Here is a 25,541-nt window from a genome sequence, read left to right as displayed (position 1 = left end):
AGGGAGGGGTCAGTAAGGTAGGCGACTTCTTAAACCCCCGACTGCCTAGCTATGCAGTGGGCTTTACTGGCGCCCCTAGAGTCGGGATCTGGCGAGCACTGGGCTCCGCCCACTTGTATGTACAGTGCAATTTCAGCACTATTGGTTGAAATTGGGCGAGAGCAGATTTAATAAAGCTCCGCCCAATTATCGAATGTATTCAAACCCGCTGCAAACAAAGAGCGGAGGGAGCGCGCCGAGTCCCAGTATCGGCCGCTTTTAGCCAGCCTTTCTGGTAACCGCCTTTTTCTTCTGTTGCCTTTATTTTTGGTCTTGTCTTGAATAAACTAGTTTTGCTCCTCAAGAAGTTTGGAGCGGCTGCCCCAATCCGGCAACGTCCTGCCGGACGAGTGGACGAAGGCGCGAAGTGGCCTTCGAACTGCTAACCACGTACGATCATAGACGAACCGGCCATTCCGGCGACGATCCGGAGGAGAAAATTAAGTGGTGCCGTCACCAGGATAAGTGTTTCAAGTTAACTGGTGCCGTGACCAGGATCGTCTGAGCGGCTTCGTGCTGAGCGGTTGGAGGCAGTACCTTCCGGAAGGCTGACGGGGCAACATATTGGTGACAAGCCCCGGGCACCAAGGTCCAACTGAGGCGAGATATTTGTCAGAGGCCTCTGAGTCAAGACTTCACGACATCGCCAAGTAGCGAGCGAAGCGAGACCGACGGAGCGAAGCGCTGCGACTTCGGCGGCACCTGTGATTGCCGACTTCGTCTGCCGGGAGCAAGTGATGGGCCTGTTGGGAACTCTGGATCTCGGCCACTCATCTGCGCCTTTGGACGCAACCTGCTGCTGCTGCTCAGCAAGTGCCATGATCGACAGCCCGACAACAGAGTGAGTTTCCCCAGTCTCACTTTACTTGCCTCGGGAGTGCTTGAGCCGCAGGGTTAGAATTGACCAAGGCACAATGGCTGCCGTCAGCTGGCGGATTGGATGTGGGTATTGGGATGGCCATGAACGAGCCCAAATGTCAGAGGCTGAGCGAGCCCGAGCAAAAGAGAGAAGTGACGCTTATATTTCAGACCTGAAACGCCAGTTAGCGATAGGCGAAGAACCTACGGCAGGAGATGAGGAGAATTGAGAAGGAGCAACGCTCACGGAGAGCGGCATGTGTACTGCCGGAGCCTGCACAGACACAGCCAGGCTTCATTAGCGCGAAAGGAGCTGGTAAAACGCTAATCTAGACCGTGATTAAAGAGGATAGCAGCAACGGAATTCAGTCCGTTCATCATGAGAACAGACAAGAGGCAGCACAGGTTCCTGCAAACAGTGCCGCTAACCTTAGCGTTGGGGAGCCGCAAGTTGAAGACTCAGCCAATAATGTTCACACAGACCAGCAGCTCTTAATTCCCAAGGTGGAGGTGAGCTCCACACGGATGTGACTGCGGAAAATTCGACCTATGATCAGACTGTGCGAGTGGAGTCCTGCGAGGCAGCCGAGCATGTCATTAGCGACGCTAATGGCACTGATGAGCGCGACATGAAATGCTCGGCCGGCCGGGTTGCCCAGAGCGACCTTTTGTTGGCAACTCAAGCACCAGTATGCCAGACAGGGTTGCATGGAGGCAGCATGTGTGTTCAAACACCATGCGGAGCGCTCACAGCGGTGGCGAAGAAGCTTGCAGCACAGCGGGGTAAGCGGGGCTGTTTCGATCAGGAAAAATCAGACCCGTGTAATGCCGCGATAAGCTATGCGGTCGATGAGAGGAATTTCGGCAGTGGCGACAGAGAATTCGCTCCATGCCCTCAGAGAAGTGATGTTACTCGGCCGCTGATAGGGGCGACCCGCGACCTACGCTGCGATTTCCTTGCGGGTCCGCCCAACAGGTGTACCGGAATCCTAGAAGTCGCTGATGAGGAATTGCTTCAGCCAGTCATGCCACATTCTAAGGGTCCCTCTAGGAACGAGCGCTTAGAGCCTTTCGTGGAAGCTTGCGGCCCATATGCGCACACGGTCGGAGGCTTCACCGAGGCAGATGAGCAACCACAGAAAACAGGAAGAATTCGGGGATTGTGCACGCTGCAACACGGAATGGTCAAATTTATGCGACCAGGCGGCGTGTTCGATCCTGGTGGATAGCGACAAACGCCTATGTCCACAGCCTTAGCCCACTCTACCACTGCCAGGTCGCGATACGCGAAAAACGCTCTGTTGCTCGAGCACACTGTGAGGCAGTGGGTGAGAGCGGGGGAACATGAACGGTTCACAGCTATAGACTCTGTAAATGATTGGACAGAGCCATTCTGGGGTGCGTGTGCTGATTTTGTCTTATTTGAACTGTTTAATTTTTGTTTTCCTTTGCGCTGACCTATAATATGTGTGTGACTAAGAGCGCCGCGTTATAATGTCTGCTTACCCTCGTCGGGATCATGTTACGATGTATGTGCAACTTCATGAAAACTGTGCAGTCATGTTTTCTCCATTCCGTAATTATTGCAGTGCCATTGTATGTACCTCTGATTTTCTAATGATTTTTGCAGAGGGCTCCATTTGTTTGTAAACGTGTTATCTGAGAATTGTGTTCGCATCTGCATGCAGACAGCGTCCTAAGCATATTTCCTTTGCAATTCTTAGTAGGACGCAGAAGCGCTAACCACGTACGATCATAGGCGAACCGGCCATTCCGACGACGATCCGGAGGAGAAACATAACTGCCCATTTTTCAGACTTTAAAACTGTATAGTGCCGTAACACAGATAGATATCGAAAATGACCCCCGGTTTTGGGTGCTCTAACAGATGCTGTTTAAAATGGTGTGTGTCGATTTGTCATACCTTTGATCCAGGAGCTTCCCGAGGCCTTTTTGTCTGAAGCCTGGTATTGCCTAACATATGAAAGATGGCGCCTGGTAGCTAGTTACGCTGCAGAAATGGTTGAAAGTGATGCATTTCCGTCCATTTTGATGATTATCTTTTTGTCAGGAAACTTATGCCTTGTAGAAAAGAACACATGCGAGAGGTCGAACCTAGTATATGAACCGGAGTTTTAAAGGGTCCCTGAAAGGGGTGTCTGAGGTTGGCAAACAAATACTTGCATTATGTAGAGCGTAGGCCACTGAACGTTCATGCCGCGTACAATACATCAAAGGCGAGTAGATAATTTATAATACATTTTCAAAAACTACCTCTCCCGAGCCTCGCGGCGACCAGCGGCGGTGAACTTCCGCCCGAATCCGTACTCATTACGTCAGTTTGTACTCTTTACGTCACAAGTGCTGCGCTATGATTGGTTCGCGGTGCCAACGTGAAATCACGCATTTAACAAACTAGAAGCTCTAGATACTTCACACTCTTACTCTTTTCCGAAACATTTCGCATTTCAGCAAGCAGAGTTGCCGTTTATATGCATGTTTACGTAGTTATTGTGTGTTCGGTGTCAGAAATTAGTACTGCACTTCCGGTTTACATTGTTGTCGTCTGCTCGTACCGCTTGTGTAACTCCGCCGGCGTCGCCGTCGAATCGAATATCGAGGTGCGGTTCAGTCACCGCGCTACTGATTTCTTTCGTGACCTCCGTCGCATGCTCAATCGAAATGAATCGGCCGTGCTGTGTCATTGATTGCAAAGCCAGGGACCGGCAAGATATTGCCCTTCGGCACTGTCTGCCGAAAGATGGAAGTGAGCGAGCTGTCGTCGTCGTCAGGATTCAGCGCCCGATTTCTGAACGGCGTGTCCTTAAAAACTTGGCCAACGCGCCGCACCGATCGTCGCTTGCGAACTGCCGCCCCACTACAAGCAGGGACACACGGAGCGGTGAGCATCGCTGCGCCACTCTACCCAAGCTTCGCTCACAACCGGTGTCGCAGTCGCACTTCGCCGCCGTGCAGCAATGCCTGAGCGCTGCTTGGGATGGTGTACAAATATCACAAGGCAAGATCGCCTTGTTATCAGAAATACTTCTCGAGCAGCGACAAAGCATGCCTGCTTATGTTGCGAGCTTTCGGCAACGGCACCGCTCGCGGGCGCTCCGGGCGACGAGCTCTGCTGCTGCCTGGCTGCCGTGGTCGTCGCTAGGCCTATTGCCTCTGGCATCGAAGCTGCAGCGGCCGGCGTTTCGGAAGTCGCCTGAGCTATAATAAAAGGCTTACTCTACACATCGCTTTGCAGTCAACAGCATCATCTCACAATAAAATAATAGTATGGTCACTTTCCGCGACTCCTTCAGCAGCGAAGCGAGCGGGCGCCAGGCGAGCCGGACCCCACGTCGGGCCAGCGGCAGCTGCGAGACGGTTGTGGCAAGAAATTTGCTCGTATCACAGTTGTTACCTTTACCAGCAGCTCAGTATTGGTCAGCGATCCTCAAAAATGACACATTTTTCACATTTCTTATCCCAGGGTTTGTTATTTACGTCAAAAACACACTTTAGCTCGTTTTTATGACGCCGGCAGACGGGATCCAGGCTGGCCGGCCGGCCGGCATGCTCGGCGTACATCACGTTCGCACAAGAAAATGCAAAACAGCCATGATACCAGAGAGGATGCTTCCTAGATTCGAGCAACGAAAATATGTCTGTGCAAAAGTGGATCTTTCGGCAACGACACCGCCTGCGGCAACGCCGCGCGACGAACTGCGCGCTGGTCCCAGGCTGCCCTAGTCGTCGCTAGGCCTATCTGGTTTCGCATTGAAACTAGGTGGTGTTGATTGAAACCGCAGCTGACGGCGCTTCGGAAGTCGCCTGCGCTATAATAAAAGGCCTACTCTTCACATCGCTTTACTGCGAACTCGTCCCATAATAAAAGATATGTTCGATTTCCACAATGCCTTCAGCAACGGAGCTAGCAGACGGTAGGCGAACCGCACCAAGTAGCAGCAGCACCAAAGCGGCTGTGGGATGAAATTTGCTTGTATCGCAGTCATCACTTTTAACAGCAACTCGGTATTGGCCAACGATCGTCAGAAATTATGCATTTTTGACATGCATCTATCCAAGGGCTTGCTATGGACGAGAACAAACAATACTAGCGCGTTTTTCAGTCGCCGGCGGCCGGCATGAAGGCTGGCAGGCCGGTCCGGCGTGGCTCGGCCCCGAGCGCCCTGAGCAGCGTGCTGTACGGCATCATGACGCTGCCGCTCTCCGCGCTTCCCGTCGTTGCGTTTTCCGCGCGCGGCTCGTCGTTGACATCCAGCAGGTTGGACGCAGGTGACGAGCTGCGATCGGTCGTTACGACATCGTTCACAACGGCGCGCCGCAGCGAATCGCACACACTTTTCGCACATATGTCCCCGCCTTAAGGCTGAAATCCCATTTCGGCACTCATTCGCAAAAGTCGTTCCTTCAGCTCGGGGTCCATAGTACGAGAGAAGCCGCAGCGACGGTTGCGAGACACAGGTGAACACAGCAGACAGCGGGAAAGCGAGCGAGCGAAAGAGCGCGTCAACCGGAAGTAAACGAACCGATCTCGTCGATGACGTATTTGTGGGCGGAGCATGGTCCCGGCCTGTAATCTTTATTTTTTTATGGTCCGCTCCGGTGTACGAGTTGAGAGGGAAAAGGCTGGTGGTCATTTTTAATAGCCATTATCTCTGGTTCCACACAAGGTAGATCAAAAATTTTTGCGGTAGGATGATGGATCGTTCAATATCTAACAATACTTCGACTTCTCTTTGCCTGCATGGACACCGTTTCAGGGACCCTTTAAAGAAAGAAAGTTATTATAATGAAAATTAACGTAGCTACAAAAAGTACTCGTGGGTGTTCGTAATGCTGTAGTGGAGCAACTTCGCGAATTGTCAGCCCTGAGCTATTATTCAAAAAGTTTATTTGCGTCTGTGATCATGGTAGAATAGGCTATGAGAGCTAGCTCATTTGAATTCGGCTATTCTTGTTACTTTGGAAGAGCATAGCGGCAGCCGGGCGGCCGGCATCAAAAAGTATTGTCGGATGGAAGTGTTTAAGTTTATTCTCTTAATGCTGATGTCAGAAGTTTGACGGAGCTTCACTCTGAGACGTTCTGTACCTGTTCAGCTTATTACATGTCGTCGGGAATAATACAGAATTATGTCTAGAAGCAGATGGCCTCTGGTTAGAAGGTCAACTCTCGCTTCCATCTGTGATGCTTTCAAATTAGTGATTTGTAGCGCTGTCGGAATAAGGTGACTGGGGTTTGGACTTGGGGTTTTAACCTGTGTTCAGAACCTTTTTTTTTGTCAACCGATTTTAATAAACAGTTTTCGTTTCGAGACCTCGAAAATATATTAGTGTCAATGAACAATTTCACGCATTATAACCATTCGTAAATTAAAAAAAAAACAGCCATAGGCGACTTCTTTTTGGTGCTATTTCATTCAAACTTCTTTCATATGCATGCATGACGTATAGCCAGGATCCTCTCTGTGGGGTATCACTGCAGAAATGAGGCTGAGCTTTTGAGTCACCAAAGTTTCCTTATACCACGAGATATCACCAACTTTGTTTAATTGTTGCGATGAAAGTGGTGAACTTAATTTTGTCGACTTCCGTCCTACGGAAAAGAGCTCTTATATGGGCCTCGGCAAGAAAGCTGTTTATAAATGGCACATATAACTGGTAAGTATAGCGGCTGAAGCATATTGCTACGCTGCCTGTCGGGTGATTGCATACAGTCGGATACAGCTCAAGAATTCAGTGGCAAATGCCAGACAAAGCAGACACTCCAGCAATTGGCAGCGGTCGATTGTCATGGTGCCGTGGTTAATCCCACCGCACCTCCAACAGTTACATGGCAGGGGGCTGGAAGGTGCAAAAGACTTCACCGCGGATTAACAGGATTAGCCGCTAAGTCATGTCAATCGGTTGATGCCATTGGCTTGAGGGCCTCCTTTGAGGAGCGTTTGCATCTGTACTCTTGAAGTTGTGCAGTAATCATTTTAAACAAAACAAATTATTGTATATTACCAGTGTAGGAGATTAGTTGCGTGATCGCTCACAGCTTTCTTTTACGATTCTTCTTCCTGCTCAAAATGCAATAAAACCGAATAAAAAATTGATCGCCAAAAGCCAGGTCAGAAAATGTCGAAGGGGAAGAAAAGGAACAACTAAACAGTCCTGCCCAAGCCAATACAAATATCATGTTAAGAATCTTAAATGAGCGAAAACTGGGAACATATGTTAGGATGGCTACTGGTCAAAGAGCATGACGTCAGAGGAACAAGTCCCTGTGGGAAAAATCGCGCACCTTTTCTTCTAAACTGCTTTTGTATGTGTCGATCATTTTCCCGGCGCCTTTGTTCTCCCGATTAGAGACGCCTTGGTATGACGAGCGTATGAGTAGCACCTGGTGCCCCTCCCGGTGTGAAGCCTCAAAATTTGCCCGGCACACCACAGACACGTGCGCCGATGACGTATGCCGGGAGAGGTCTCTTGGAAGTGGACGTTTTCTTTTTGTTTGCTACCTCAGCAGTTATGGAAATGCGCAACACACAGAGGCGAACTCGGATGCGCGTGAAGAAGGAAGGGACGAGTGTTGGGCATTCTACGGAACAATTGTTACGTGTTGCGGGGGCAACCGGTTTCGGGAGGGAGGGGAAGGGGCTTTTGAAGGAGCGTGGCGACGCCTTGTGTTGTTGTGAGTCATACCATGCACTCACTTCTCTATTTCGTTTCCGCGAGTCGCTCCGCGCAGCATGAGGCAGGTCTTGGAATTTCGTCCAGTGTTTGTGTTCTGGGTAAGCTAAGAAGTGGATTGCCACAGCGTAAAGCCCCAACTCCAAACGACACTTCCTGGGCGTACGCGCTCAGCGTCGGCGCTCTTGGCGTACGCCGGAACCGGTATGAGCATGCGCAGTGCAGGAGACGCCAGCGAACCTTGGCGAGGCGCCGATATCTGTCCGTGCTAGATATCGGCGCCAGCCCACGGGCGCTGGCGCACGCGTGGGAAGCGGGGTCCGGTTGACAACAATCGGAGGACTGCGGGGCTCTCGGGACTTTTATGCGAAGCATATTAACGTAGGTTTCGGGCCTTCGCGCGACGCCCGACGGTGGCCACCATTGACATTCAAGTAGGTCACGTGACATGACGTCACGTGATGACGTCACACCGGCTGCAGATGGGGCCTCATATCGAGCCGTCGGTCGCCTCCCGGTGGTGGCCACCATTGACCTTGAAGTGAGATGACATGATGTGGACGTCACGTGATGACGTCACACCGGCTGCAGATGGGGCTTCATATCGCGCCGTCGGACGTCGCCCGGCAGAGGCCTACACGCTTCGGGTCGCGCGCGACGCGGCGGCGGCGCCACCATCGCTGCATCACCTGATATGTGACGTCACGCCAGGGATGAGGCGGCGCGCGCCCGCCGTCGCGTCAGTCTGTGCCCGCAACCGCGCCAGCGTCTTTGCGCCGGGCGTGAATGCGGTCAAGATGCCTCCAAACGCTGACATGCTTCGCATCTACTGGGCTTAACCTTGATAAGCCTCCAATTTTATTTTTTTTCTTCATGGCTTCGTGTTCCCCGAACTTTTCTTCGCGGTTTAATTCGTCCTGTCAGCGCCCCCCAACCCTTTTCTTCTCGGCTTGAAATTCTTTCCCTCGACGACACATCCTGGGCGTACGCGCTCAGCGTCGGCGCTCTTGGCGTACGCTGGAACGGGCGTCGAAACGGGGCATGCATCTCCATGTCCCTGGTGCTGGCTCGTTCCCCTCTCGAGTCTAGGGAAAGAATTTCAAGCCTTGAAGAAAAGGGGTTGGAGGGTGCTGAAAGGACCCATTAAACTGCGAAGAAAAGTTCGCGGAACCTGAAAGAGGCTCATGTCATGAAAAAAAGAGTCACTGAGACTCCCGCGGTCCTCCGAGTGTTGCAAACCGTACCCGGCTTCCGACGCGTACGCAAGCGCCCGTGCGCTGATATATAGCACGGACAGACATCGGCGCCTCGCCGAGGTTCGCCAAGAGTACAGTGTTCTAGAACACTGTAGCCAAGAGAGAAGACGCTGGGCTCGTATGCCCACGAAGGGCCCTTGGAGTTGGCACTTACAACTTGGACTGAACTGTCACGCTTTTCAATTGGTCGAAACGGTCGTGACGTCCCAGTGCGCGAATTTCAAACGGGGTCAATTGTACTTTGGCTAGCAACCAATTGAAGGTATCGTATAGTGGTGCTCCAAGTGGGACTGATCTTAGTTAATTGCCCAATTAGCCTAATTAACTTTTCTAGACAGGCCATATAAATAAATAAAAACGAGTCAGAAATTGGTCGAGCACGTGAATAGAACCACGGTCTTCGGCGTGCGAGACAAGCATGGTATCCACTCCGCCATGCCAGCTCGATGGTTTGGAATGAACAAAGGCGCGTCTAGTGAATACAGTGTCTTCGCTCACTCTCATCCTCCTCCGTTTCCTCCTGGCGAGGTTTAGGTGTCCACGGAGGTATGACAGACAGATACATTTCCTTTCCTCAAAACCAATTTACCGACGAGCGAGGCGTAGAACCGAATGGGCGATGGCGTTCTTGGACTCCCTGGCAGCGTTGCAAGACGCTGTCGCGTTCCACTCTTAGAGGCGAAACTTGACATCTTAACCACACATCAGTGACCACTCTTTAGGTAAAAAAAGTGCCCCCTGAATTTTGACGGCAGTCCATCGAGATATGCGAGACAGTTACTGCGTAAATTCCTTTCCTCAAATACAATTTTCATTTTCTTCATTACGGGCCCTCTTTGCCTTCTTTCGCTCCCACTTCCTGCCTTCCTCTACGGTGCGGTTCAGGTGTCCACTGAGATAAATACCCCCGAAAGCAGAAGATTTGACAGCCGTCGCCGCAGCTCAGAGGTAGAGCACCGGACGCGTAATTCGGAGGTCGTGGGTTCGGATCCCACCTGCGGCATGTGGTTGTTTTTTCTTCTGCTTTTCTAATCAATTAGCTTTAAGCGAGAACATATTCGGAATATTCTAAACAGATCAACACCACAAAATAAATAAATTAATTAAAAATCCCCTGTGCCCTTGGTTTCTGTGGCTGTTGGCTTCTGTCATATTTATAACGATCCCCTCATCCCCTTCGCTTGTTTGCTTAATTGCTTAGCGAGGGCCTCGGTTCTGGCAGCCTTGATGCCATAGGAAGCATAAGAGGGTTCTCACGCAGCTTCCACCCTCTCCGTTCGATGGCGTTCTACGTCACACCTGCGGTAACTCAGGACGTTCCACGTCCGCCGCTTATGAACGTGGGTGGAGCTGATGAACACTCTCAAGGTTAGGTTATTTGTAAACATAAATACCCCCGAAAGCAGGAGATTTGACAGCCGTCGCCGTAGCTCAGAGGTAGAGCACCGGACGCGTAATTCGGAGGTCGTGGGTTCGGATCCCACCGGCGGCATGTGGTTGTTTTTTCTTCTGCTTTTCTAATCAATTAGCTTTAAGCGAGAACATATTCAAAATATTCTAAACTGATCAACACCACAAAATAAATAAATTAATTAAAAATCCTCTGTGCCCTTGGTTTCTGTGGCTGTTGGCTTCTGTCATATTTATAACGATCCCCTCATCCCCTTCGCTTGTTTGCTTAATTGCTTAGCGAGGGCCTCGGTTCTGGCAGCCTTGATGCCATAGGAAGCATAAGAGGGTTCTCACGCAGCTTCCACCCTCTCCGTTCGATGGCGTTCTACGTCACACCTGCGGTAACTCAGGACGTTCCACGTCCGCCGCTTATGAACGTGGGTGGAGCTGATGAACACTCTCAAGGTTAGGTTATTTGTAAACATAAATACCCCCGAAAGCAGGAGATTTGACAGCCGTCGCCGTAGCTCAGAGGTAGAGCACCGGACGCGTAATTCGGAGGTCGTGGGTTCGGATCCCACCGGCGGCATGTGGTTGTTTTTTCTTCTGCTTTTCTAATCAATTAGCTTTAATCGATAACATATTCAGAATATTCTAAACTGATCAACACCACAAAATAAATTAAAAATCCCCTGTGCCCTTGGTTTCTTTGGCTGTTGGCTTCTGTCAACTTTAAGCAAATGTCACTTGTTGAAAATGAAGTGAAGTATAGTGCTCTCGCATTAAAAACTGTTCCAATCCGTGCTACACCTGGACTACCACATTGCAGTAATGCATGCGTAGTGTGTCGTGTTTTGTAGCAATGTATAGATATCGAGCGTTCTCACTACACACACCTTTATGAATTGCTCTCGTTGCGCTTGCATTTCGTGCTGCCGCCCAGGACGCCTTCCGCGTGAGGAAAACTTCAAGAGAAACCTCATTTAGTGTTGTGGCTTCTTTGGCCAAGTGTCCAAGGGCTTGTGGGGATTGCTTGGCTAAACTACATGCTGAAAACGCTACTGCATGAAATGAACGTCGCTTCTTAGCTCTCGGTCGCTGTTTGCGAAGGTGATCTCGGCGCCTCTTCACCGCGACAGACGCCCCGGCCCGCTGTCGCTTTGTCGTGGCGCTTGCCGAGCCAGGCGAAAGTGCGTCTCTTCGGGCTACTCCTTCCTCCTCTGTTCCCATTCATGTCGCCAACTCCGCTTTACTGTAGAGCCTAGGCCATTCATTTAGTGTTTATGTATCTTGGCTCCGTTTCTAGTCTTTTCGTGTTCCTTTTCTGCCACGAAGGAGTTGCTTCCCGCCACTGAGCGTAGAGCGCTAATGACTCCTAGAGACTTGCACTGGTGACTTATGGCGATGTTCGAGCTGTTTAAAAAGCCACACACTTTTATGGTTGCGCACTTAAAGGTTAGAAACACGATGAAAGTTCATATTATTCCAGATGTACTTTTTTTTTTCGGGTGACTTCTTGCGTCAAGTCGAAGGTGTAGCCTCGAAATGCATGCCTGTATTAATACACGCTTGAACAATACACTCATGGCCACAAGTGAACAGCATCGAACAAAAACGAAATATATCACCTCATCGCATGGCCGGAGTCTAGGAAACGATTTCCTCGTTTTCCTTCACTCTCTGATTTCTGTTGCTATAATTTTACTTGGTCGATGAGGCAGACAGCGTGCTCACTTATTCCTGAGTAACTGTCACCATAAAAAAGACTAACAATATTTTTGATTCTTGATTTTGCGATTATGGTTGTTTTCTCAAAATTCAGCGCATCTTGCTAGTGCTATATTTGCTCAGTCGGCCACATGACACGGCACAGATATCCAGACGCACCCTAATATCCTCTTTACACGGGCAGCCTAACTATAGTTAAGCTTAACTGCTGTTAGAGGGCTTAACCATAGTTAACGCAAACCACAGTTACCCGTGCTTACACGCAATTTGGGCATGTCGGTTAGAGTGACGGAAACCGTCATGTGATTACCACCTTTGTGAATTTATGATTTCACCTAAAGCGGTGTATTATAAATCAAGATTACTTTAAAAAGATTATATGATCGAAAAAATGGTTGTTTCTCGTTCTTCTATCTGCGGGGCAGTTTTTTTTCTGCGCATGTGGCGGACATTAGAGTAAAGCTGGAAAGAAATCTACACACAATGATCGTAGTTGACTTTACAGTCAACATAATAGCCATATTTAGCCACTACTGTCCCAACGGGAGCCGCCATATCGCTCGTTCCGTTGTGCTTCATTTTTGACTGTGTTCGCTACGCTTGTGCGTCGTTAGTGCAGTCAAGTGCGGCGCTTCATTACATCGTCACTTTCGTGAACGAGTGTGCGATATCGTGTCCTGTGCTCTTCAGTGTGTGATTATTTTCATATGTCGAGTGCCAGACGTGTGGTCGAAAATGCGTTTGGACGTGTGAAAGCACGCTTCAGAATCTTGCTGAAGGGTCTGGAGTGCAACATACACAATGTGAACACTGTGATCCGCGCTGCTTGTGTGCTGCACAATATCTGTGAGCAGCTCAATGATCAGTGTGATGCAGGCTGGTTTGGTGCAGTGCAAAGTACAGATGAGAGGCGTCCTCAGCCAGTGTGCACATGTAGCCGAGTAGAGCCGTCAGGCGTAGCTATACGGAATGCTCTGGCAAAGCATCTTTCAGGCAACTGAAACATCTTGCATGATCCGTGTTCCTTGCCTTTTTTACTAATAGATGACTCAGTGTATTGAGCAACTAAAACCTTGGGCTAATTGAGGTTCAGTTTTGTTAAGATGAATTAATAGGTGGTTCAGCTGCGTAGCAGCCAGAGAGATGGCACGATGTAACAGGAGCTAGCTCTGTGAGAATGAGAATGAGAGGAAATGGCAACTGTAGGTTGGCACAGAAGGCGTTTTGCCCGAGGTTGCTTTGCTTTCACTGCAGCAAAGTTGATGCATTGCTGGTACAGCTGGTGCCATTTATGAGGACTTCATTTAGAGGCTTGAGTTTCTACTACTGCACCCATTCTGCCACTGCTCTCTTCTCACAGGAATTCCAAGAATAGCAACCTACCTTTCTTTTAACCATTTCAACCGCTTGTCTCTCGTGCTGAGCTGCCATTTGCATCTCTTTGTAGGTTTCTCGTTGATTGTGTTGTATTTCATTTTATTCTGGAGACATATGCATGCCTGTGGTAATGAGCTTTTCCTCAAATGAATCTGCTTCATGAAGGGATGTGATACTTTGGTGGGTATACGCTGCTTACATACTTCTATTCAGATGATGACATTGTCTGCATATGCCATGAAGTGTACATCTTCGTGGTGGGCAAGACAGTGCTTTAACCTGTTCACGATTACATTAACATCAATATGTGGAAAACTCTATTGTCAAGCCTGTACTGTCTTTCTTTTTTCAAAAACTCGGACGCTGCATGAGAGTCTGCTCACTTTCATTCTAAAATAGAGCCTTATTGCATGGTGGTCATTTTGTCCTTTCTTTGAGTTGCTGTAATGGTTCCCTCTTTCCTCAAGCAGTTACGGTGACAAATATTAGTGCAACCAGTGGTGACAGAGTGCGTGTGTGTATTGTGCAGCAGGGGATGGAGGGACTATCTGGGATACATAGTCATTGTGCCATTGGAATTAACCCCTTGTAATACCATGTCTGCAACAATATGTTTGTAGTCCTGTATTTTTAGTTTGGCCACCGGTAAAACACAGTGTGAAAGCTTTATGCTGCGCACGTCAACCATTATGTACCATTGATAGGGAGATTTTTGTTGTTGTGTTGCTTCGTCATGATTTATTGTTGCGAATGATTCTCCTAATGAACAGTACTGCCTGGGAACCAAATAATCCATTAAAATTGATGCACGACTGTATACCCCTTGCTGTTACCTAGCATTTCAGGAATGCTAGGAGCCTCATTATGGCATGATTTGCACAAATTTATTCCAGTAGAATTTCATCTGCCTCCAAGTTCAGATTTGTTTCCTTTATTAATGGTTCAGACAACACATGCGTAATTATTTCCCCATAAGAATAATTCTCATGTGCTTCTGCATTAACTCATGAACACAGGCTCTGGTAACCAAGCATCAATAAATCCAGTTCAATGTGTCAACATTCATGGCTTTTAAAATGACTGCTGCTAAAAAACAAGACATTGAAGAAAGTGTAGTGCAATATGTTTGCAATGAACTACTTGTAAGCAACGTATATCAGACATGTACAGTTTTCTGTCAGAACTAATTTTTTACTTTTAAGACCCCTAATCTCAGCTGGAACACTCACTTGCCATAAAGGAAACCCATTTAACTACAAACCAAATGAAAGCCTTGTAGCGAGAATACTTGGTACAGAGGCTGCTGCTTTGCCAGGATGAGGCAGGTGGAATGATACTCGGAGGTTAACTGTTTTAAGCCAGAGGTTTGGGTGAGTGGGTCATATGTAAGATGAAATGCAGCACAAAGCAAAGGAAGGACAAGAAAGAACTTGACGAAGCATACTGCTGACTGTTAAGCTCGTCTTTTACACCTGTGACAAAATATAGTTTGAGAAGGGGAACACTACTAGAGAATAATTTGTTTACACAGAGCTCACATACCTTACTAATATCCCACAAAACTTTCTTTCGAAAGCATGAAAATCTATCATTTGTACAGTTAGGCTCACGTTAACCTGTAAAAAGCTGCGGTTTGTACCAACCACTAGCCCTTCTTGCGACAAACAGTCCTTCACCTACACACTACTTTCGCTGACAAACCTGTTAAATCATGCAGATCTCAATCCTTCCAGTAAATAAACAATTTGCTGGTACACAATAATGAAAAGCTGGTTTACGCTCCCATTTTTATAGCTTAAGTTTCACATTTTATAGTATTGTGAGACGGGAGACAGAGCGCAGGATGGAGCGAGCTTTAATGGCACCCGCCAGTATGGCGACCAACCCTTCGAAGAAGAAGATGAGCGATGATGATGTATATGTACAGATGAAGACGAAGGTCGCATGTTGTGCTTTGAGCGATGATGATGGATATGTACAGATGAAGACGAAGGTCGCATGTTGTGCTTACACTTTCTCCCCTCGCGTACGAAAGCGACCGGCCCGGGCGCAGATTAGAGCACAGTAGGGCGACGGGCAAAGGGTTTGAGGCGGGAAACATGAACAATCTCGGCACCTCGGCAACGACGATCATTAACAGGATGAACAGGGGCAACGCGATAGTTCACCGGGGACGTTTGTTCGAGTACAGTATACGGACCAATATAACGGCTCAAAAATTTTTCACACAATCCCGGGGTACGCACTGGAGTCCACAGCAGTACCTCATCACCAGGGTGAAAAAATATGGCACGGTGGGAGAGATCATAGGTGTTTTTCCGGGAGGCTTGGGAGGCGTCGGTATTCAGGCGGGCAATGGCACGGCAGTAGGTAAGACGAGAAGTAAACTGTTCGTGAGAGAGTCTGGAAGAGGTTGAGGGGGCGGAGAAGAAAGACGCTTCGAGGGTGAAGGTAGGTTGACGTCCATACACAAGGAAGAATGGGGAGAAGTTGGTGGTTCTTTGCACGGCACTATTGTATGCAAAGGTAACGAAGGGAAGCATGGTGTCCCAGTTGGTGTGGTCGGGCTGGATGTACGTGGCTAGCATATCGGACAGCGTGCGATGAAAGCGCTCTGTGAGCCCATTGGTCTGAGGGTGATAAGCTGAAGAGGTTTTGTGCACGGTTCTGGAGGCGTGAAGAACTTCGGCAAGGATGCTGGAGAGGAAGGACTTGCCGCGGTCACTAATAAGGACACGAGGAGCTCCATGGCGCAGAAGGATGGCGTTCAGGAAGAAGTGGGCGATCTCTGAAGCAGAGCCGGAAGGAACAGGGGCCGTTTCAGCGTATCTAGTTAAGTGGTCGATGGCAGTGACGATCCAACGGTTGCCCGTTGGTGTTAATGGTAAGGGACCGTAGAGGTCAATCCCAACGACTTCAAAAGGGGAGAAAGGACAGGGGAGAGGCTGTAGAAGGCCCGCAGGGGCAGACGTGCTCCGTTTACGACGTTGGCAAGAGATGCAAGACGCAATATATTTTCCAACAGCGGTTGAGAGGCCAGGCCAAAAGAAACGGCGCTTGATGCGGTCATAAGTTTTCTGAAAGCCTAAGTGGCCAGCCGGGGGGTCATCATGAAAGGCCTGCAAAACTTCTCGGCGAAGAGAACGGGGTACGACAGGCACCCATGAGTCACCGAAGGGGCTGTAATTGTGCCAAAGAAGGATGTTGTCGACTAGCTTGAAAGAGTTAAGTTGGCGACGTAGGCGGGCATTCGGTGGCCGCGTAGCACCGCTCAGACGGTCGATAAGAGTCCGGCAGTAAGGGTCGGCCCGCTGCGCTGAGGCGAGATCGCCAAGACTGGGAGCTGGCATCAAGTCAATGGGTGCGGCGGTCAAGGTTGAAATAGCCGTCGAAGGGGTAGTTGGGCAGTTTGAGGATGCGGAGGACACGGGTTGCGGATGCGGAGGTTGGGTTTGGGCGAGGGGACAACGAGATAGCGCATCGGCGTCCTGGTGTTTCTTGCCCGATTTATAGGTGACCGTAAAGTCATATTCCTGGAGACGGAGAATCCAGCGGCCGAGGCGGCCGGACAAGTTTTTCTGCGAGGACAACCAGCACAGGGCATGATGGTCAGTGACAACTGTGAACTGACGGCCGTACAAATAAGGGCGAAATTTCTGAATGGCCCAGACAACAGCGAGGCACTCTTGCTCGGTTATCGTGTAGTTCTGCTCCGCTGCAGTCAGTGTACGACTGGCGTAGGCGATGACTTGCTCGCACGAAGAGTGCTGCCGCTGCAGAAGAACTGCACCAATGCCGTGTCCACTGGCGTCCGTGTGTAAAATCGTTGGAGCATTGTCGTCGAAATGTGCCAGTATGGGATCAGATGTGAGAGCCTTTTTTAAGGTAGTAAAAGCGACCTCACAGGCCTCAGACCAAACAAACGGCTGGTCAGCGCAGAGGAGCTTATGCAAAGGGGCCGCAATAGAGGCAAAGTTGCGTATGAAGCGCCGGAAGTATGACGCTAGCCCCAGAAAACTGCGCAGGTCTTTGACGCGCGATGGGCGAGGAAAATGCAAAACTGCAGCCACTTTGTCGGGATCAGGCTTTACACCCTTCTGGCTAACGACGTGACCGAGTACCTTGATAGAAGTGGAAGCAAAGCAACATTTCTTGGTGTTTAACTGTAGGCCGGCCTCAGAAAGTGCGCTTAATACTTCATCGAGACGAACAAGGTGTTCAGAAAAAGTCGAAGAAAAAATGACTATGTCGTCGAGGTAGCATAGGCACGTTTTCCACTTCAGGCCTCGGAGAACGGTGTCGATCATGCGCTCGAACGTGGCCGGAGCATTGCAGAGGCCGAACGGCATAACGTTGAATTCGTATAATCCGTCGGGAGTGGCGAAAGCAGTTTTTTCCTTGTCGGCCTCATGCATCGGTATTTGCCAGTATCCGGATCTTAGGTCGAGACTAGAGAAAAATTGTGCACCTTGGAGACAGTCGAGGGCGTCATCAATCCGAGGCAGCGGATAAACATCTTTTCTAGTGATCTTGTTAAGGGCGCGATAGTCAACACAAAAGCGTACTGAGCCATCCTTCTTTTGAACCAGCACAACAGGCGAAGACCAAGGACTCGAAGAAGGGCGTATGATGTGGCGCTTGAGCATGTCGGCCACGTTATCTTGAATAACCTTGCGCTCACTAGAAGACACACGATACGGGCGACGGCGAATGATGCCCGAACCATCTGTGTAGATGCGATGCTTAGCTGCGGTGGTGTGGCCCAAGGTTGTTGCCAGGGTATCGAAGGAAGCGGCATGCTTGGTCAAGACGGCAAGCAATTCATCTTTTTGAGTTGGGGTGAGACCGGGGCTGATAGCAGCTGAAATAGATGCACAGGCAGAAGCAGGGGTCGAAAGAGCGAAGCTTGATGGGGCAGAGGTAAGAACGGCTACAGGTTGAGTGGTATCCACAGAAGCGATGGCTGTGCCTTGACGCAGAAGAATGGGTTCCGGCGTAGTGTTGAAGGCAGTCAGTAGTGAAGACCCATTGGTGAAGCGGAGCAGGGACGCGACGAGAAAGATGCCCCTTGAGAAAAGACGGGGGCTTGGTGTGACGAAAACGTCCCCAGCGTTGACGTGGGCAGAAGCAACAGAGAGGACATCTTCGCAGCCGGGGTAAAGTACATGATCAGCGGTGGTAACCAGATGATGAGAAGGCAGGACAGAAACGGCAGAAAGGTCGGATTCAGAAGCTTGTAGAGTAGGGGGACAGCAGGTAATTACAGCTTGCGCAGAGTGGAGGAAGTCCCAGCCGAGGATGAGGGGATAAGCACAGGAGGGAAGCACAGCAAATACTATGTAGTGCAGGATGCCGTCGATAGTGACTCGTGCCGTACACAATCCGGAAGGACGCATTGATTCATCATTGGCAGCACGGAGAGAAGGACCACTGTAAGGGGTGCGCACCTTGCGAAGACGAGAACATAAATCAGAACTAATTACAGAAATGGCGGCGCCCGTATCGATCAATGCTTCTACTACAGTGCCTTCAATGTCAACGGTTAACATGTTCGATGGCTGTGCAGGAGGAATTGAGAGGGCGGCGTGCGGTGCAGTTTTACCTCCGGAAACTGCACAATTTAGTTTTCCGTGTGGCCAGTTGTCTGGGAGGATGGTGGACGTAGAGGCGACGACGAGCGGCGGAAAGGCGATGGGGAGCGGCGGCGCGACGGCCTGTCGGTCGAGGAGCGGTCCGGAGAGGTAGAGGGATAGGAGGGACGATAATTGGTATGGTCAGCAAACGGTGGGCGGTAAGCGTACGACGAGTGCGGAGCGTCTTGGGAGAAGTCCCCGTACGATGGGCGACGAGGAGGACTGGAGGCAAACGCCGGACGGTAAGCAGGTGACGAGTACGTAGCTCCGTTGCGAAAGTCTGGGTACCACTCGCGCTCGTCGCGCTGACGCCGACGGCACACACGGGCAACATGCCCGCGAATTCCGCAGTAGTGACACACCGGCCGACGTGCAGGCGGACTCCAAACAGGACACATAGCGGGGCTCGGGGACACAGAGACCGGAGTTTGCTGGACGGGCTGTGGATGCGACGGGTAAACAGCAGCAGGAGGCGTCGCAGCAACCTGGGCATAGGTAGGCACAAAACGCGGTGCAGGTGGTTCTGCAGCCAAGGGATGAGTGACCGAAGCGAGCTCGTCTTTGATGAGATCACGCAAAGGCGAGGACGACGGGGCTGGAGGCGGGTGGGCATCGACTGGCGGCAAGGTGGAGCCGTGCAGTTCCTCCTGGATAATGGAGCGAATGAGGGAGCGTAAGTCCACGTCGGGTGAAAGTGGGGTGTCCCAGGTGTCTTTTAATCGAAGCGACTGAAGGTCGTCAAGACGATGGCAAGTTGTTCGGATGTCTTCGACTGACGTTGGATTCTGAGCAGCAAGCGTGTTGAAGGCAAATGACCCAAGCCCTTTCAGAAGATGACGTACCCGATCGTTCTCTGACATAGCGCTGTTGACACGTCGACACAGGGCAAGCACGTCTTCAATGTAGGATGTGTAGGACTCACCGGGTAGCTGAACGCGCGTATCTAGCTTTTTTTTGTAGACAGCGGGGCTTGCACCAGATGTGCCAAAGATTTGTCGTATCTGTGCCGAGAAGTGAGCCCAGTCCGGGATGGCATCTTTGTGGTTGACGAACCAAGTCTTGGCCACGGCAGTGAGGTAGAACGACACGTTTACAAGTTTCATCGCTGAGTCCCAACGATTATAGGCACTGACCTGGTTATATTGGTCGAGCCAGTCCTCGACATCATCCCCACGAAGACCAGCAAAAATGGGAGGCTCGCGCTGGAGTGTAGTGATGGTCCAAGTGGGGTGTCCAGAAGATTGGGAAGAACCGGGTTGGCTCATCGTTGCTGGCTCCAGACGGTTCGAATTGTGAGGAAGAAGAACGGGGGGTCCATCGGGAGTACGAGTGGTGTTGTCGCTGACGGTATCCATCGGTGCGGATGGTACGAGCAGGTGGCGACCGGAACGTAGCTGCAGTCTGGCGGCGGAGAGGACGCAGGGATCGAGAGCACACTCCACCACTTGTGAGACGGGAGACAGAGCGCAGGATGGAGCGAGCTTTAATGGCACCCGCCAGTATGGCGACCAACCCTTCGAAGAAGAAGATGAGCGATGATGATGTATATGTACAGATGAAGACGAAGGTCGCATGTTGTGCTTTGAGCGATGATGATGGATATGTACAGATGAAGACGAAGGTCGCATGTTGTGCTTACAGTATTCATTGTTGTTGAGTATTGCTATTTTTTTGCTGATTCACTGTCATTGTGCTATTTCATTTTGTAATTTTGTAGCATGATCTGTGCATTGTCTGTTGCTCTCTATTGCTTGCTGTGTATTTCTTCGCAATATTTGTGTATTACTGGCCTATATGCTCCTGCTTTACCAGTTCAAAAAGCTTTTAGTCTCGCACTCACAGTTTTTGAAAGTGCAGTGTGATAGATACTATTGCATTTTCTGTTTGTTGAGCAAAAGTAAACTTTCTCTGTGCATTTTCATGTCAGTACTATTTTGCTATCATTAATATTCCCCAGAGTCTCCCCGCACGCTATCACTTGCCCTAAAGACAGCCCATTTGGTTGGAAGAAAGATGAACGCCCCTTGCAAATGATGATCAGTGAATAGGCAACCGCAGGAAGTTCACTGTGGAAAGGTATGTGGAGCGATACCCTAGGAGCAACAGCAGTATTTTTGCCACAACCTTATTCGTTCATTGCACCCACACCTATATTCTTCTGTAGTGTACACACACCCATTGTCAATACATATACTGCACACTGCTGTGGTAGTCAACCCCAACAGTAATTTGCTGCTTAAACCACAGCATAAAATTCCAGACGTAAAAGAGCTTTGTTCATATCATGACATGCTGCTAAATACCTTTGCAACAGTCTGCATTGTCGAAACGCCTCCTCTTTGGAGTATCAGAAACTGATTCCATTGCCTCTTAAGCCATGCTAGGGTGAGGTGCACGTGACAGTCCAGTAAAAAATATGGCAGCACCCAGGAAGCCCACAAAAGAATACATCACAAACTGCAAACCAACAAGCACTTGTGATCACTCTTTATTTTGTGACTGACTGCTTCCTCTCTCAAGGAATCTTTCTAGAAGCCTGACCATGCTTGCGTTAATGTCGTTCGCTTCTCCTTGAAGGCGGACCATTTTTTTGCGCATTTTATGGGCTTTTCTTTCGGCCCGTACTGCTTCCTCTGCTTCTGTTTTGTGGAGGGCAATCAGCTGCTGCGCAGTGGTTGCCGGTCTTTTGTGGCGACTCTTTTGAGTTTTGGGTCTGCTACCATTTGTCCCAGCAGTATCTGCACTGCTTCTTCCACCGCCATTGCTGCCACTTGCAATTTCCAGTGCATGTACCACAGGAGTGGTGCTGCAGCTGGCGGAACTGGCAGCATTTTGCAGGTGGTCCTCTCTGCTTGCTTCTGAAAGCCCATCCTCCCATGACATCACCACTTCTGCACCGTCAGGTGCCTCATTGACGACTGGCAGCTGCACATGACACAACACAGAAAACAGCATGCTTTTAAGATTTGAAAGGAGAGGTTAAAGGCATCCTAAAGAAATGCACTCACCAGCTGCCACAGTATATTGAGAAAAACAGAAGCTATTGACGGCCACGGTGAGGTGGGCATATCAGCATTGCACTGAGGTTGAAGAGGTCTTTTTTTGGTCTATGAAGAAAGGAAATGGCGCAGTAAATGTCGCACATATTGGTTTACACCTTAACTGAAAGTAGGGAGTGAAAGAAAAAAAGGAGCAAAGAGGTACCATAGTGGAGAGCTCAAATAATTTCGACCACCTGGGTATCTTTAACGCGCACTGACGTCGCACAGCACACGAGGGCCTTTTGCGTTTTGCCTCCATCGAAACGCGGCCGTGTCTGTACATGGTTTCAAGAGGCAAGTGCCATTTTTGCTCTGCTTTGCCGATGCTCATGGTTGTGGGAGTGGTTTACTCTGCACAACTCCCAAATGTGCTCTTTACTGTCTGCCACTGGCCAGCCTGTCGTAAATCGAAGTACACAGTGCACTGAGAAATGGGTGGTGATGGAATTGTGCAGTGATTTCATGAACTGATAGGCAATGTTACACATAGCAAGTCACCTCCATATTTTCCTCAACTCGCCCTTCATCGTTGATGGGCAGGCACCCAAGAAAACTGTGGAGGTGCCAGCAGAACAACCATGGCACACCGGGTGAGCCTGTAGCAGTGCTCGTCCGTCTCAGCTGCCTGAAAAAATGGAAATCATTTGAATAAATAATTGTACTGCTTAAATAAAAGACATTGAAGATTGCAATCCGAGCAGTTCGCAGTCTCAGCAGTTATCTTCAGTGCATTAAAGGCCACTGTGCATTCAGCACTGCGACACTAATATTTCACAATTATGTGCCTAACCAGCAGGCACATGTGCTGGTGAAATTAGTGCAGTTTAAATTTACGATGTTGCTTTAATCCTACCGGTTGCAGTTTTGAAAGTGAAGCCGCAACTGTCATATTATGGTTCTGCTAATGACATTCAAGTATCTGTGAGGCAGTGCAGAGTGGAACGCGGAAAAGTTATATGAAAGAAATAAATAAATCTGCTCAGTTACTGCCATAGCAGGAGGCCTGAAACGCTGATGCTTGCGTGCAATGCCGACGCGTACCGAAGATGAAATACCGACGCTGATGGCGATGCAGATCGTAGACAATAACAACACAAACGGAGGATGAAGTTGTCATGCAGTTCGATGCACGCGTGCACGAGCGAAGTCAAATTAGAACGACTATACGCCGAGTGACGTGTTTGCTGCCTCTGTCATGTGTCCTTACCCTCGAAAACTTTACGACCTTTACAACATATTGGGGAGGAGGGATAACCGCAAACTTGACAGGACTGAAGATCGAGAAGAGGACAGGACGAGCGGTAACTAGCAACTGAAGTTTATTGAAAAAATACATGTTGCAGCAAAGGTTGCATCTGCGCATAGCGTACGGGAACTAAGATAGTGACACGTGGAACACACAAGATAATTAATGATATACATCGAAACGAACAAGAAACGAACAAAAAACAAAGAAATGCCCGTCACAGGTTTAACAGAAACCGGGTCTCTTTATCTAAAAGCGCCACGGAAGGCTCACTCACACACATATCAAGCCCAAGTTTGCGCATGTGTGCCGCTTCTAAAACCTCCCTTTCGAGCCTCGACCGGCCCCTTCCGATGATGGTGGCTTTGTTGAACTGTGGGTAGCAGACATCGCATTCCCTGCAGTGTCTCGGCAGATTTGCGCCATTATCAGGTTTCAAGGAGCGGAAGTGCTGTCGCAGCCTATCGTTTAGACATTGACCCGTCTGGCCAACGTATACTCTGCCGCATCGCAACGGGAACTGGTATACCACATCAGTGGCACAGTTGACATATCTGTGCTCATGCTTCGTCGTGCACGCGACCCTGCGCTTACCTTCCGCCACGCGCCCGCAGAGCTGCGATAGCTTGCAAGGGGCTGAAAAAACAATCTGAATGCCTTGCCTACCTGTCACCCTCTTGAGGTTATGGGCCATCTTGTGCACATAGGGCACAACTTCAAGCGGCCTTTTGTCCAGAGGGATCGCCTCCTCTAGGCCACGCACCTTGTTCCGCAGTTTCCACAACAGAGATTCCGCCACTGCTTGGTGCGTGCCCTAGAGGAGGCGATCCCTCTGGGCAAAAGGCCGCTTGAAGTTGTGCCCTATGTGCACAAGATGGCCCATAACCTCAAGAGGGTGGCAGGTAGGCAAGGCATTCAGATTGTTTTTTCAGCCCCTTGCAAGCTATCGCAGCTCTGCGGGCGCGTGGCGGAAGGTAAGCGCAGGGTCGCGTGCACGACGAAGCATGAGCACAGATATGTCAACTGTGCCACTGATGTGGTATACCAGTTCCCGTTGCGATGCGGCAGAGTATACGTTGGCCAGACGGGTCAATGTCTAAACGATAGGCTGCGACAGCACTTCCGCTCCTTGAAACCTGATAATGGCGCAAATCTGCCGAGACACTGCAGGGAATGCGATGTCTGCTACCCACAGTTCAACAAAGCCACCATCATCGGAAGGGGCCGGTCGAGGCTCGAAAGGGAGGTTTTAGAAGCGGCACACATGCGCAAACTTGGGCTTGATATGTGTGTGAGTGAGCCTTCCGTGGCGCTTTTAGATAAAGAGACCCGGTTTCTGTTAAACCTGTGACGGGCATTTCTTTGTTTTTTGTTCGTTTCTTGTTCGTTTCGATGTATATCATTAATTATCTTGTGTGTTCCACGTGTCACTATCTTAGTTCCCGTACGCTATGCGCAGATGCAACCTTTGCTGCAACATGTATTTTTTCAATAAACTTCAGTTGCTAGTTACCGCTCGTCCTGTCCTCTTCTCGATCTTCAGTCCTGTCAAGTTTGCGGTTATCCCTCCTCCCCAACATGTCTGACCAACTGGCCCAAAGCTTCCCCTTGTTGAACTTTACAACATATCTGCAAGATCGTATCGGACACCAGTAATCGCTAGCGACATGTGCTACTGCCGCACATGGGGGGCTATAGCTCAGTTGCACCAGAGTTCTTCAATAGCTTGTTGCACTGAGTAAACAACAGCAAGAAAGCGATATTGCACGGGTATTATTCATTTAAGATCGCACTTACCGGTATTTCTTGTTGAGGTTGTCCATCTTCTGCTTGACTTGCTTGGCAGTGTATGGGCCTTCGCCCGGCGCAAGCCCGGCGTTCAGCGCGTCCGCGATCGCTGCGTATATTCGCGCGTTGCGCGTGTTGCCTCGCAGCGCAGAGAGATGGTCCTCCCAGATGCGTATCAAGGCCGTTGTTGTTGCATCAGGCCAGTTGACACGCCTCTGGGAGGACGACTCGCTTGACATCGGCGTTTCTGCTGCCGCGGGCGCCGCCATCTTGTCGCAAACAGTAGTTAGCCGCAAACAGTAGTTAGCCAGCTCGGCTACGTTAACTGCAGTTAGTGGCGTAACTATGGTTTGGCTTGTCGTGTGAGCACGGCTAACAATAGTTACGGAGAACCGTAGTTACCTTAACTGTAGTTAAGGGCGCCCGTGTAAATACGATATTAGAGATTGATACGATACGCAGCTTGACGTTTGCATTCGCTCGCAGATTT

At 49.8% G+C, this 25,541-nt stretch overlaps 1 protein-coding gene across 1 annotated transcript; it reads right to left on the bottom strand.

Moving 5' to 3' along the window:
- Positions 1-12,821: 12,821 nt before the first annotated feature.
- On the bottom strand, positions 12,822-25,320 carry LOC149362050 (uncharacterized). Its single transcript, XM_089568212.1, has 4 exons — positions 25,061-25,320; positions 22,516-22,642; positions 21,602-21,901; positions 12,822-12,926 (listed from the first exon to the last, which is right to left on the bottom strand). Exons 1-4 carry the CDS (start codon positions 25,318-25,320, stop codon positions 12,822-12,824), a joined length of 792 nt encoding a protein of 263 aa, XP_089424338.1.
- Between the last annotated feature and the right edge of the window lie 221 nt (positions 25,321-25,541).

The sequence above is a fragment of the Amblyomma mixtum genome, chromosome 2 (genome assembly GCF_055824585.1).
Source record: "Amblyomma mixtum isolate Tamu chromosome 2, ASM5582458v1, whole genome shotgun sequence".
In the NCBI taxonomy this organism is placed as follows: domain Eukaryota; kingdom Metazoa; phylum Arthropoda; class Arachnida; order Ixodida; family Ixodidae; genus Amblyomma; species Amblyomma mixtum.
This window is presented reverse-complemented; position numbering and strand designations above follow the sequence as displayed.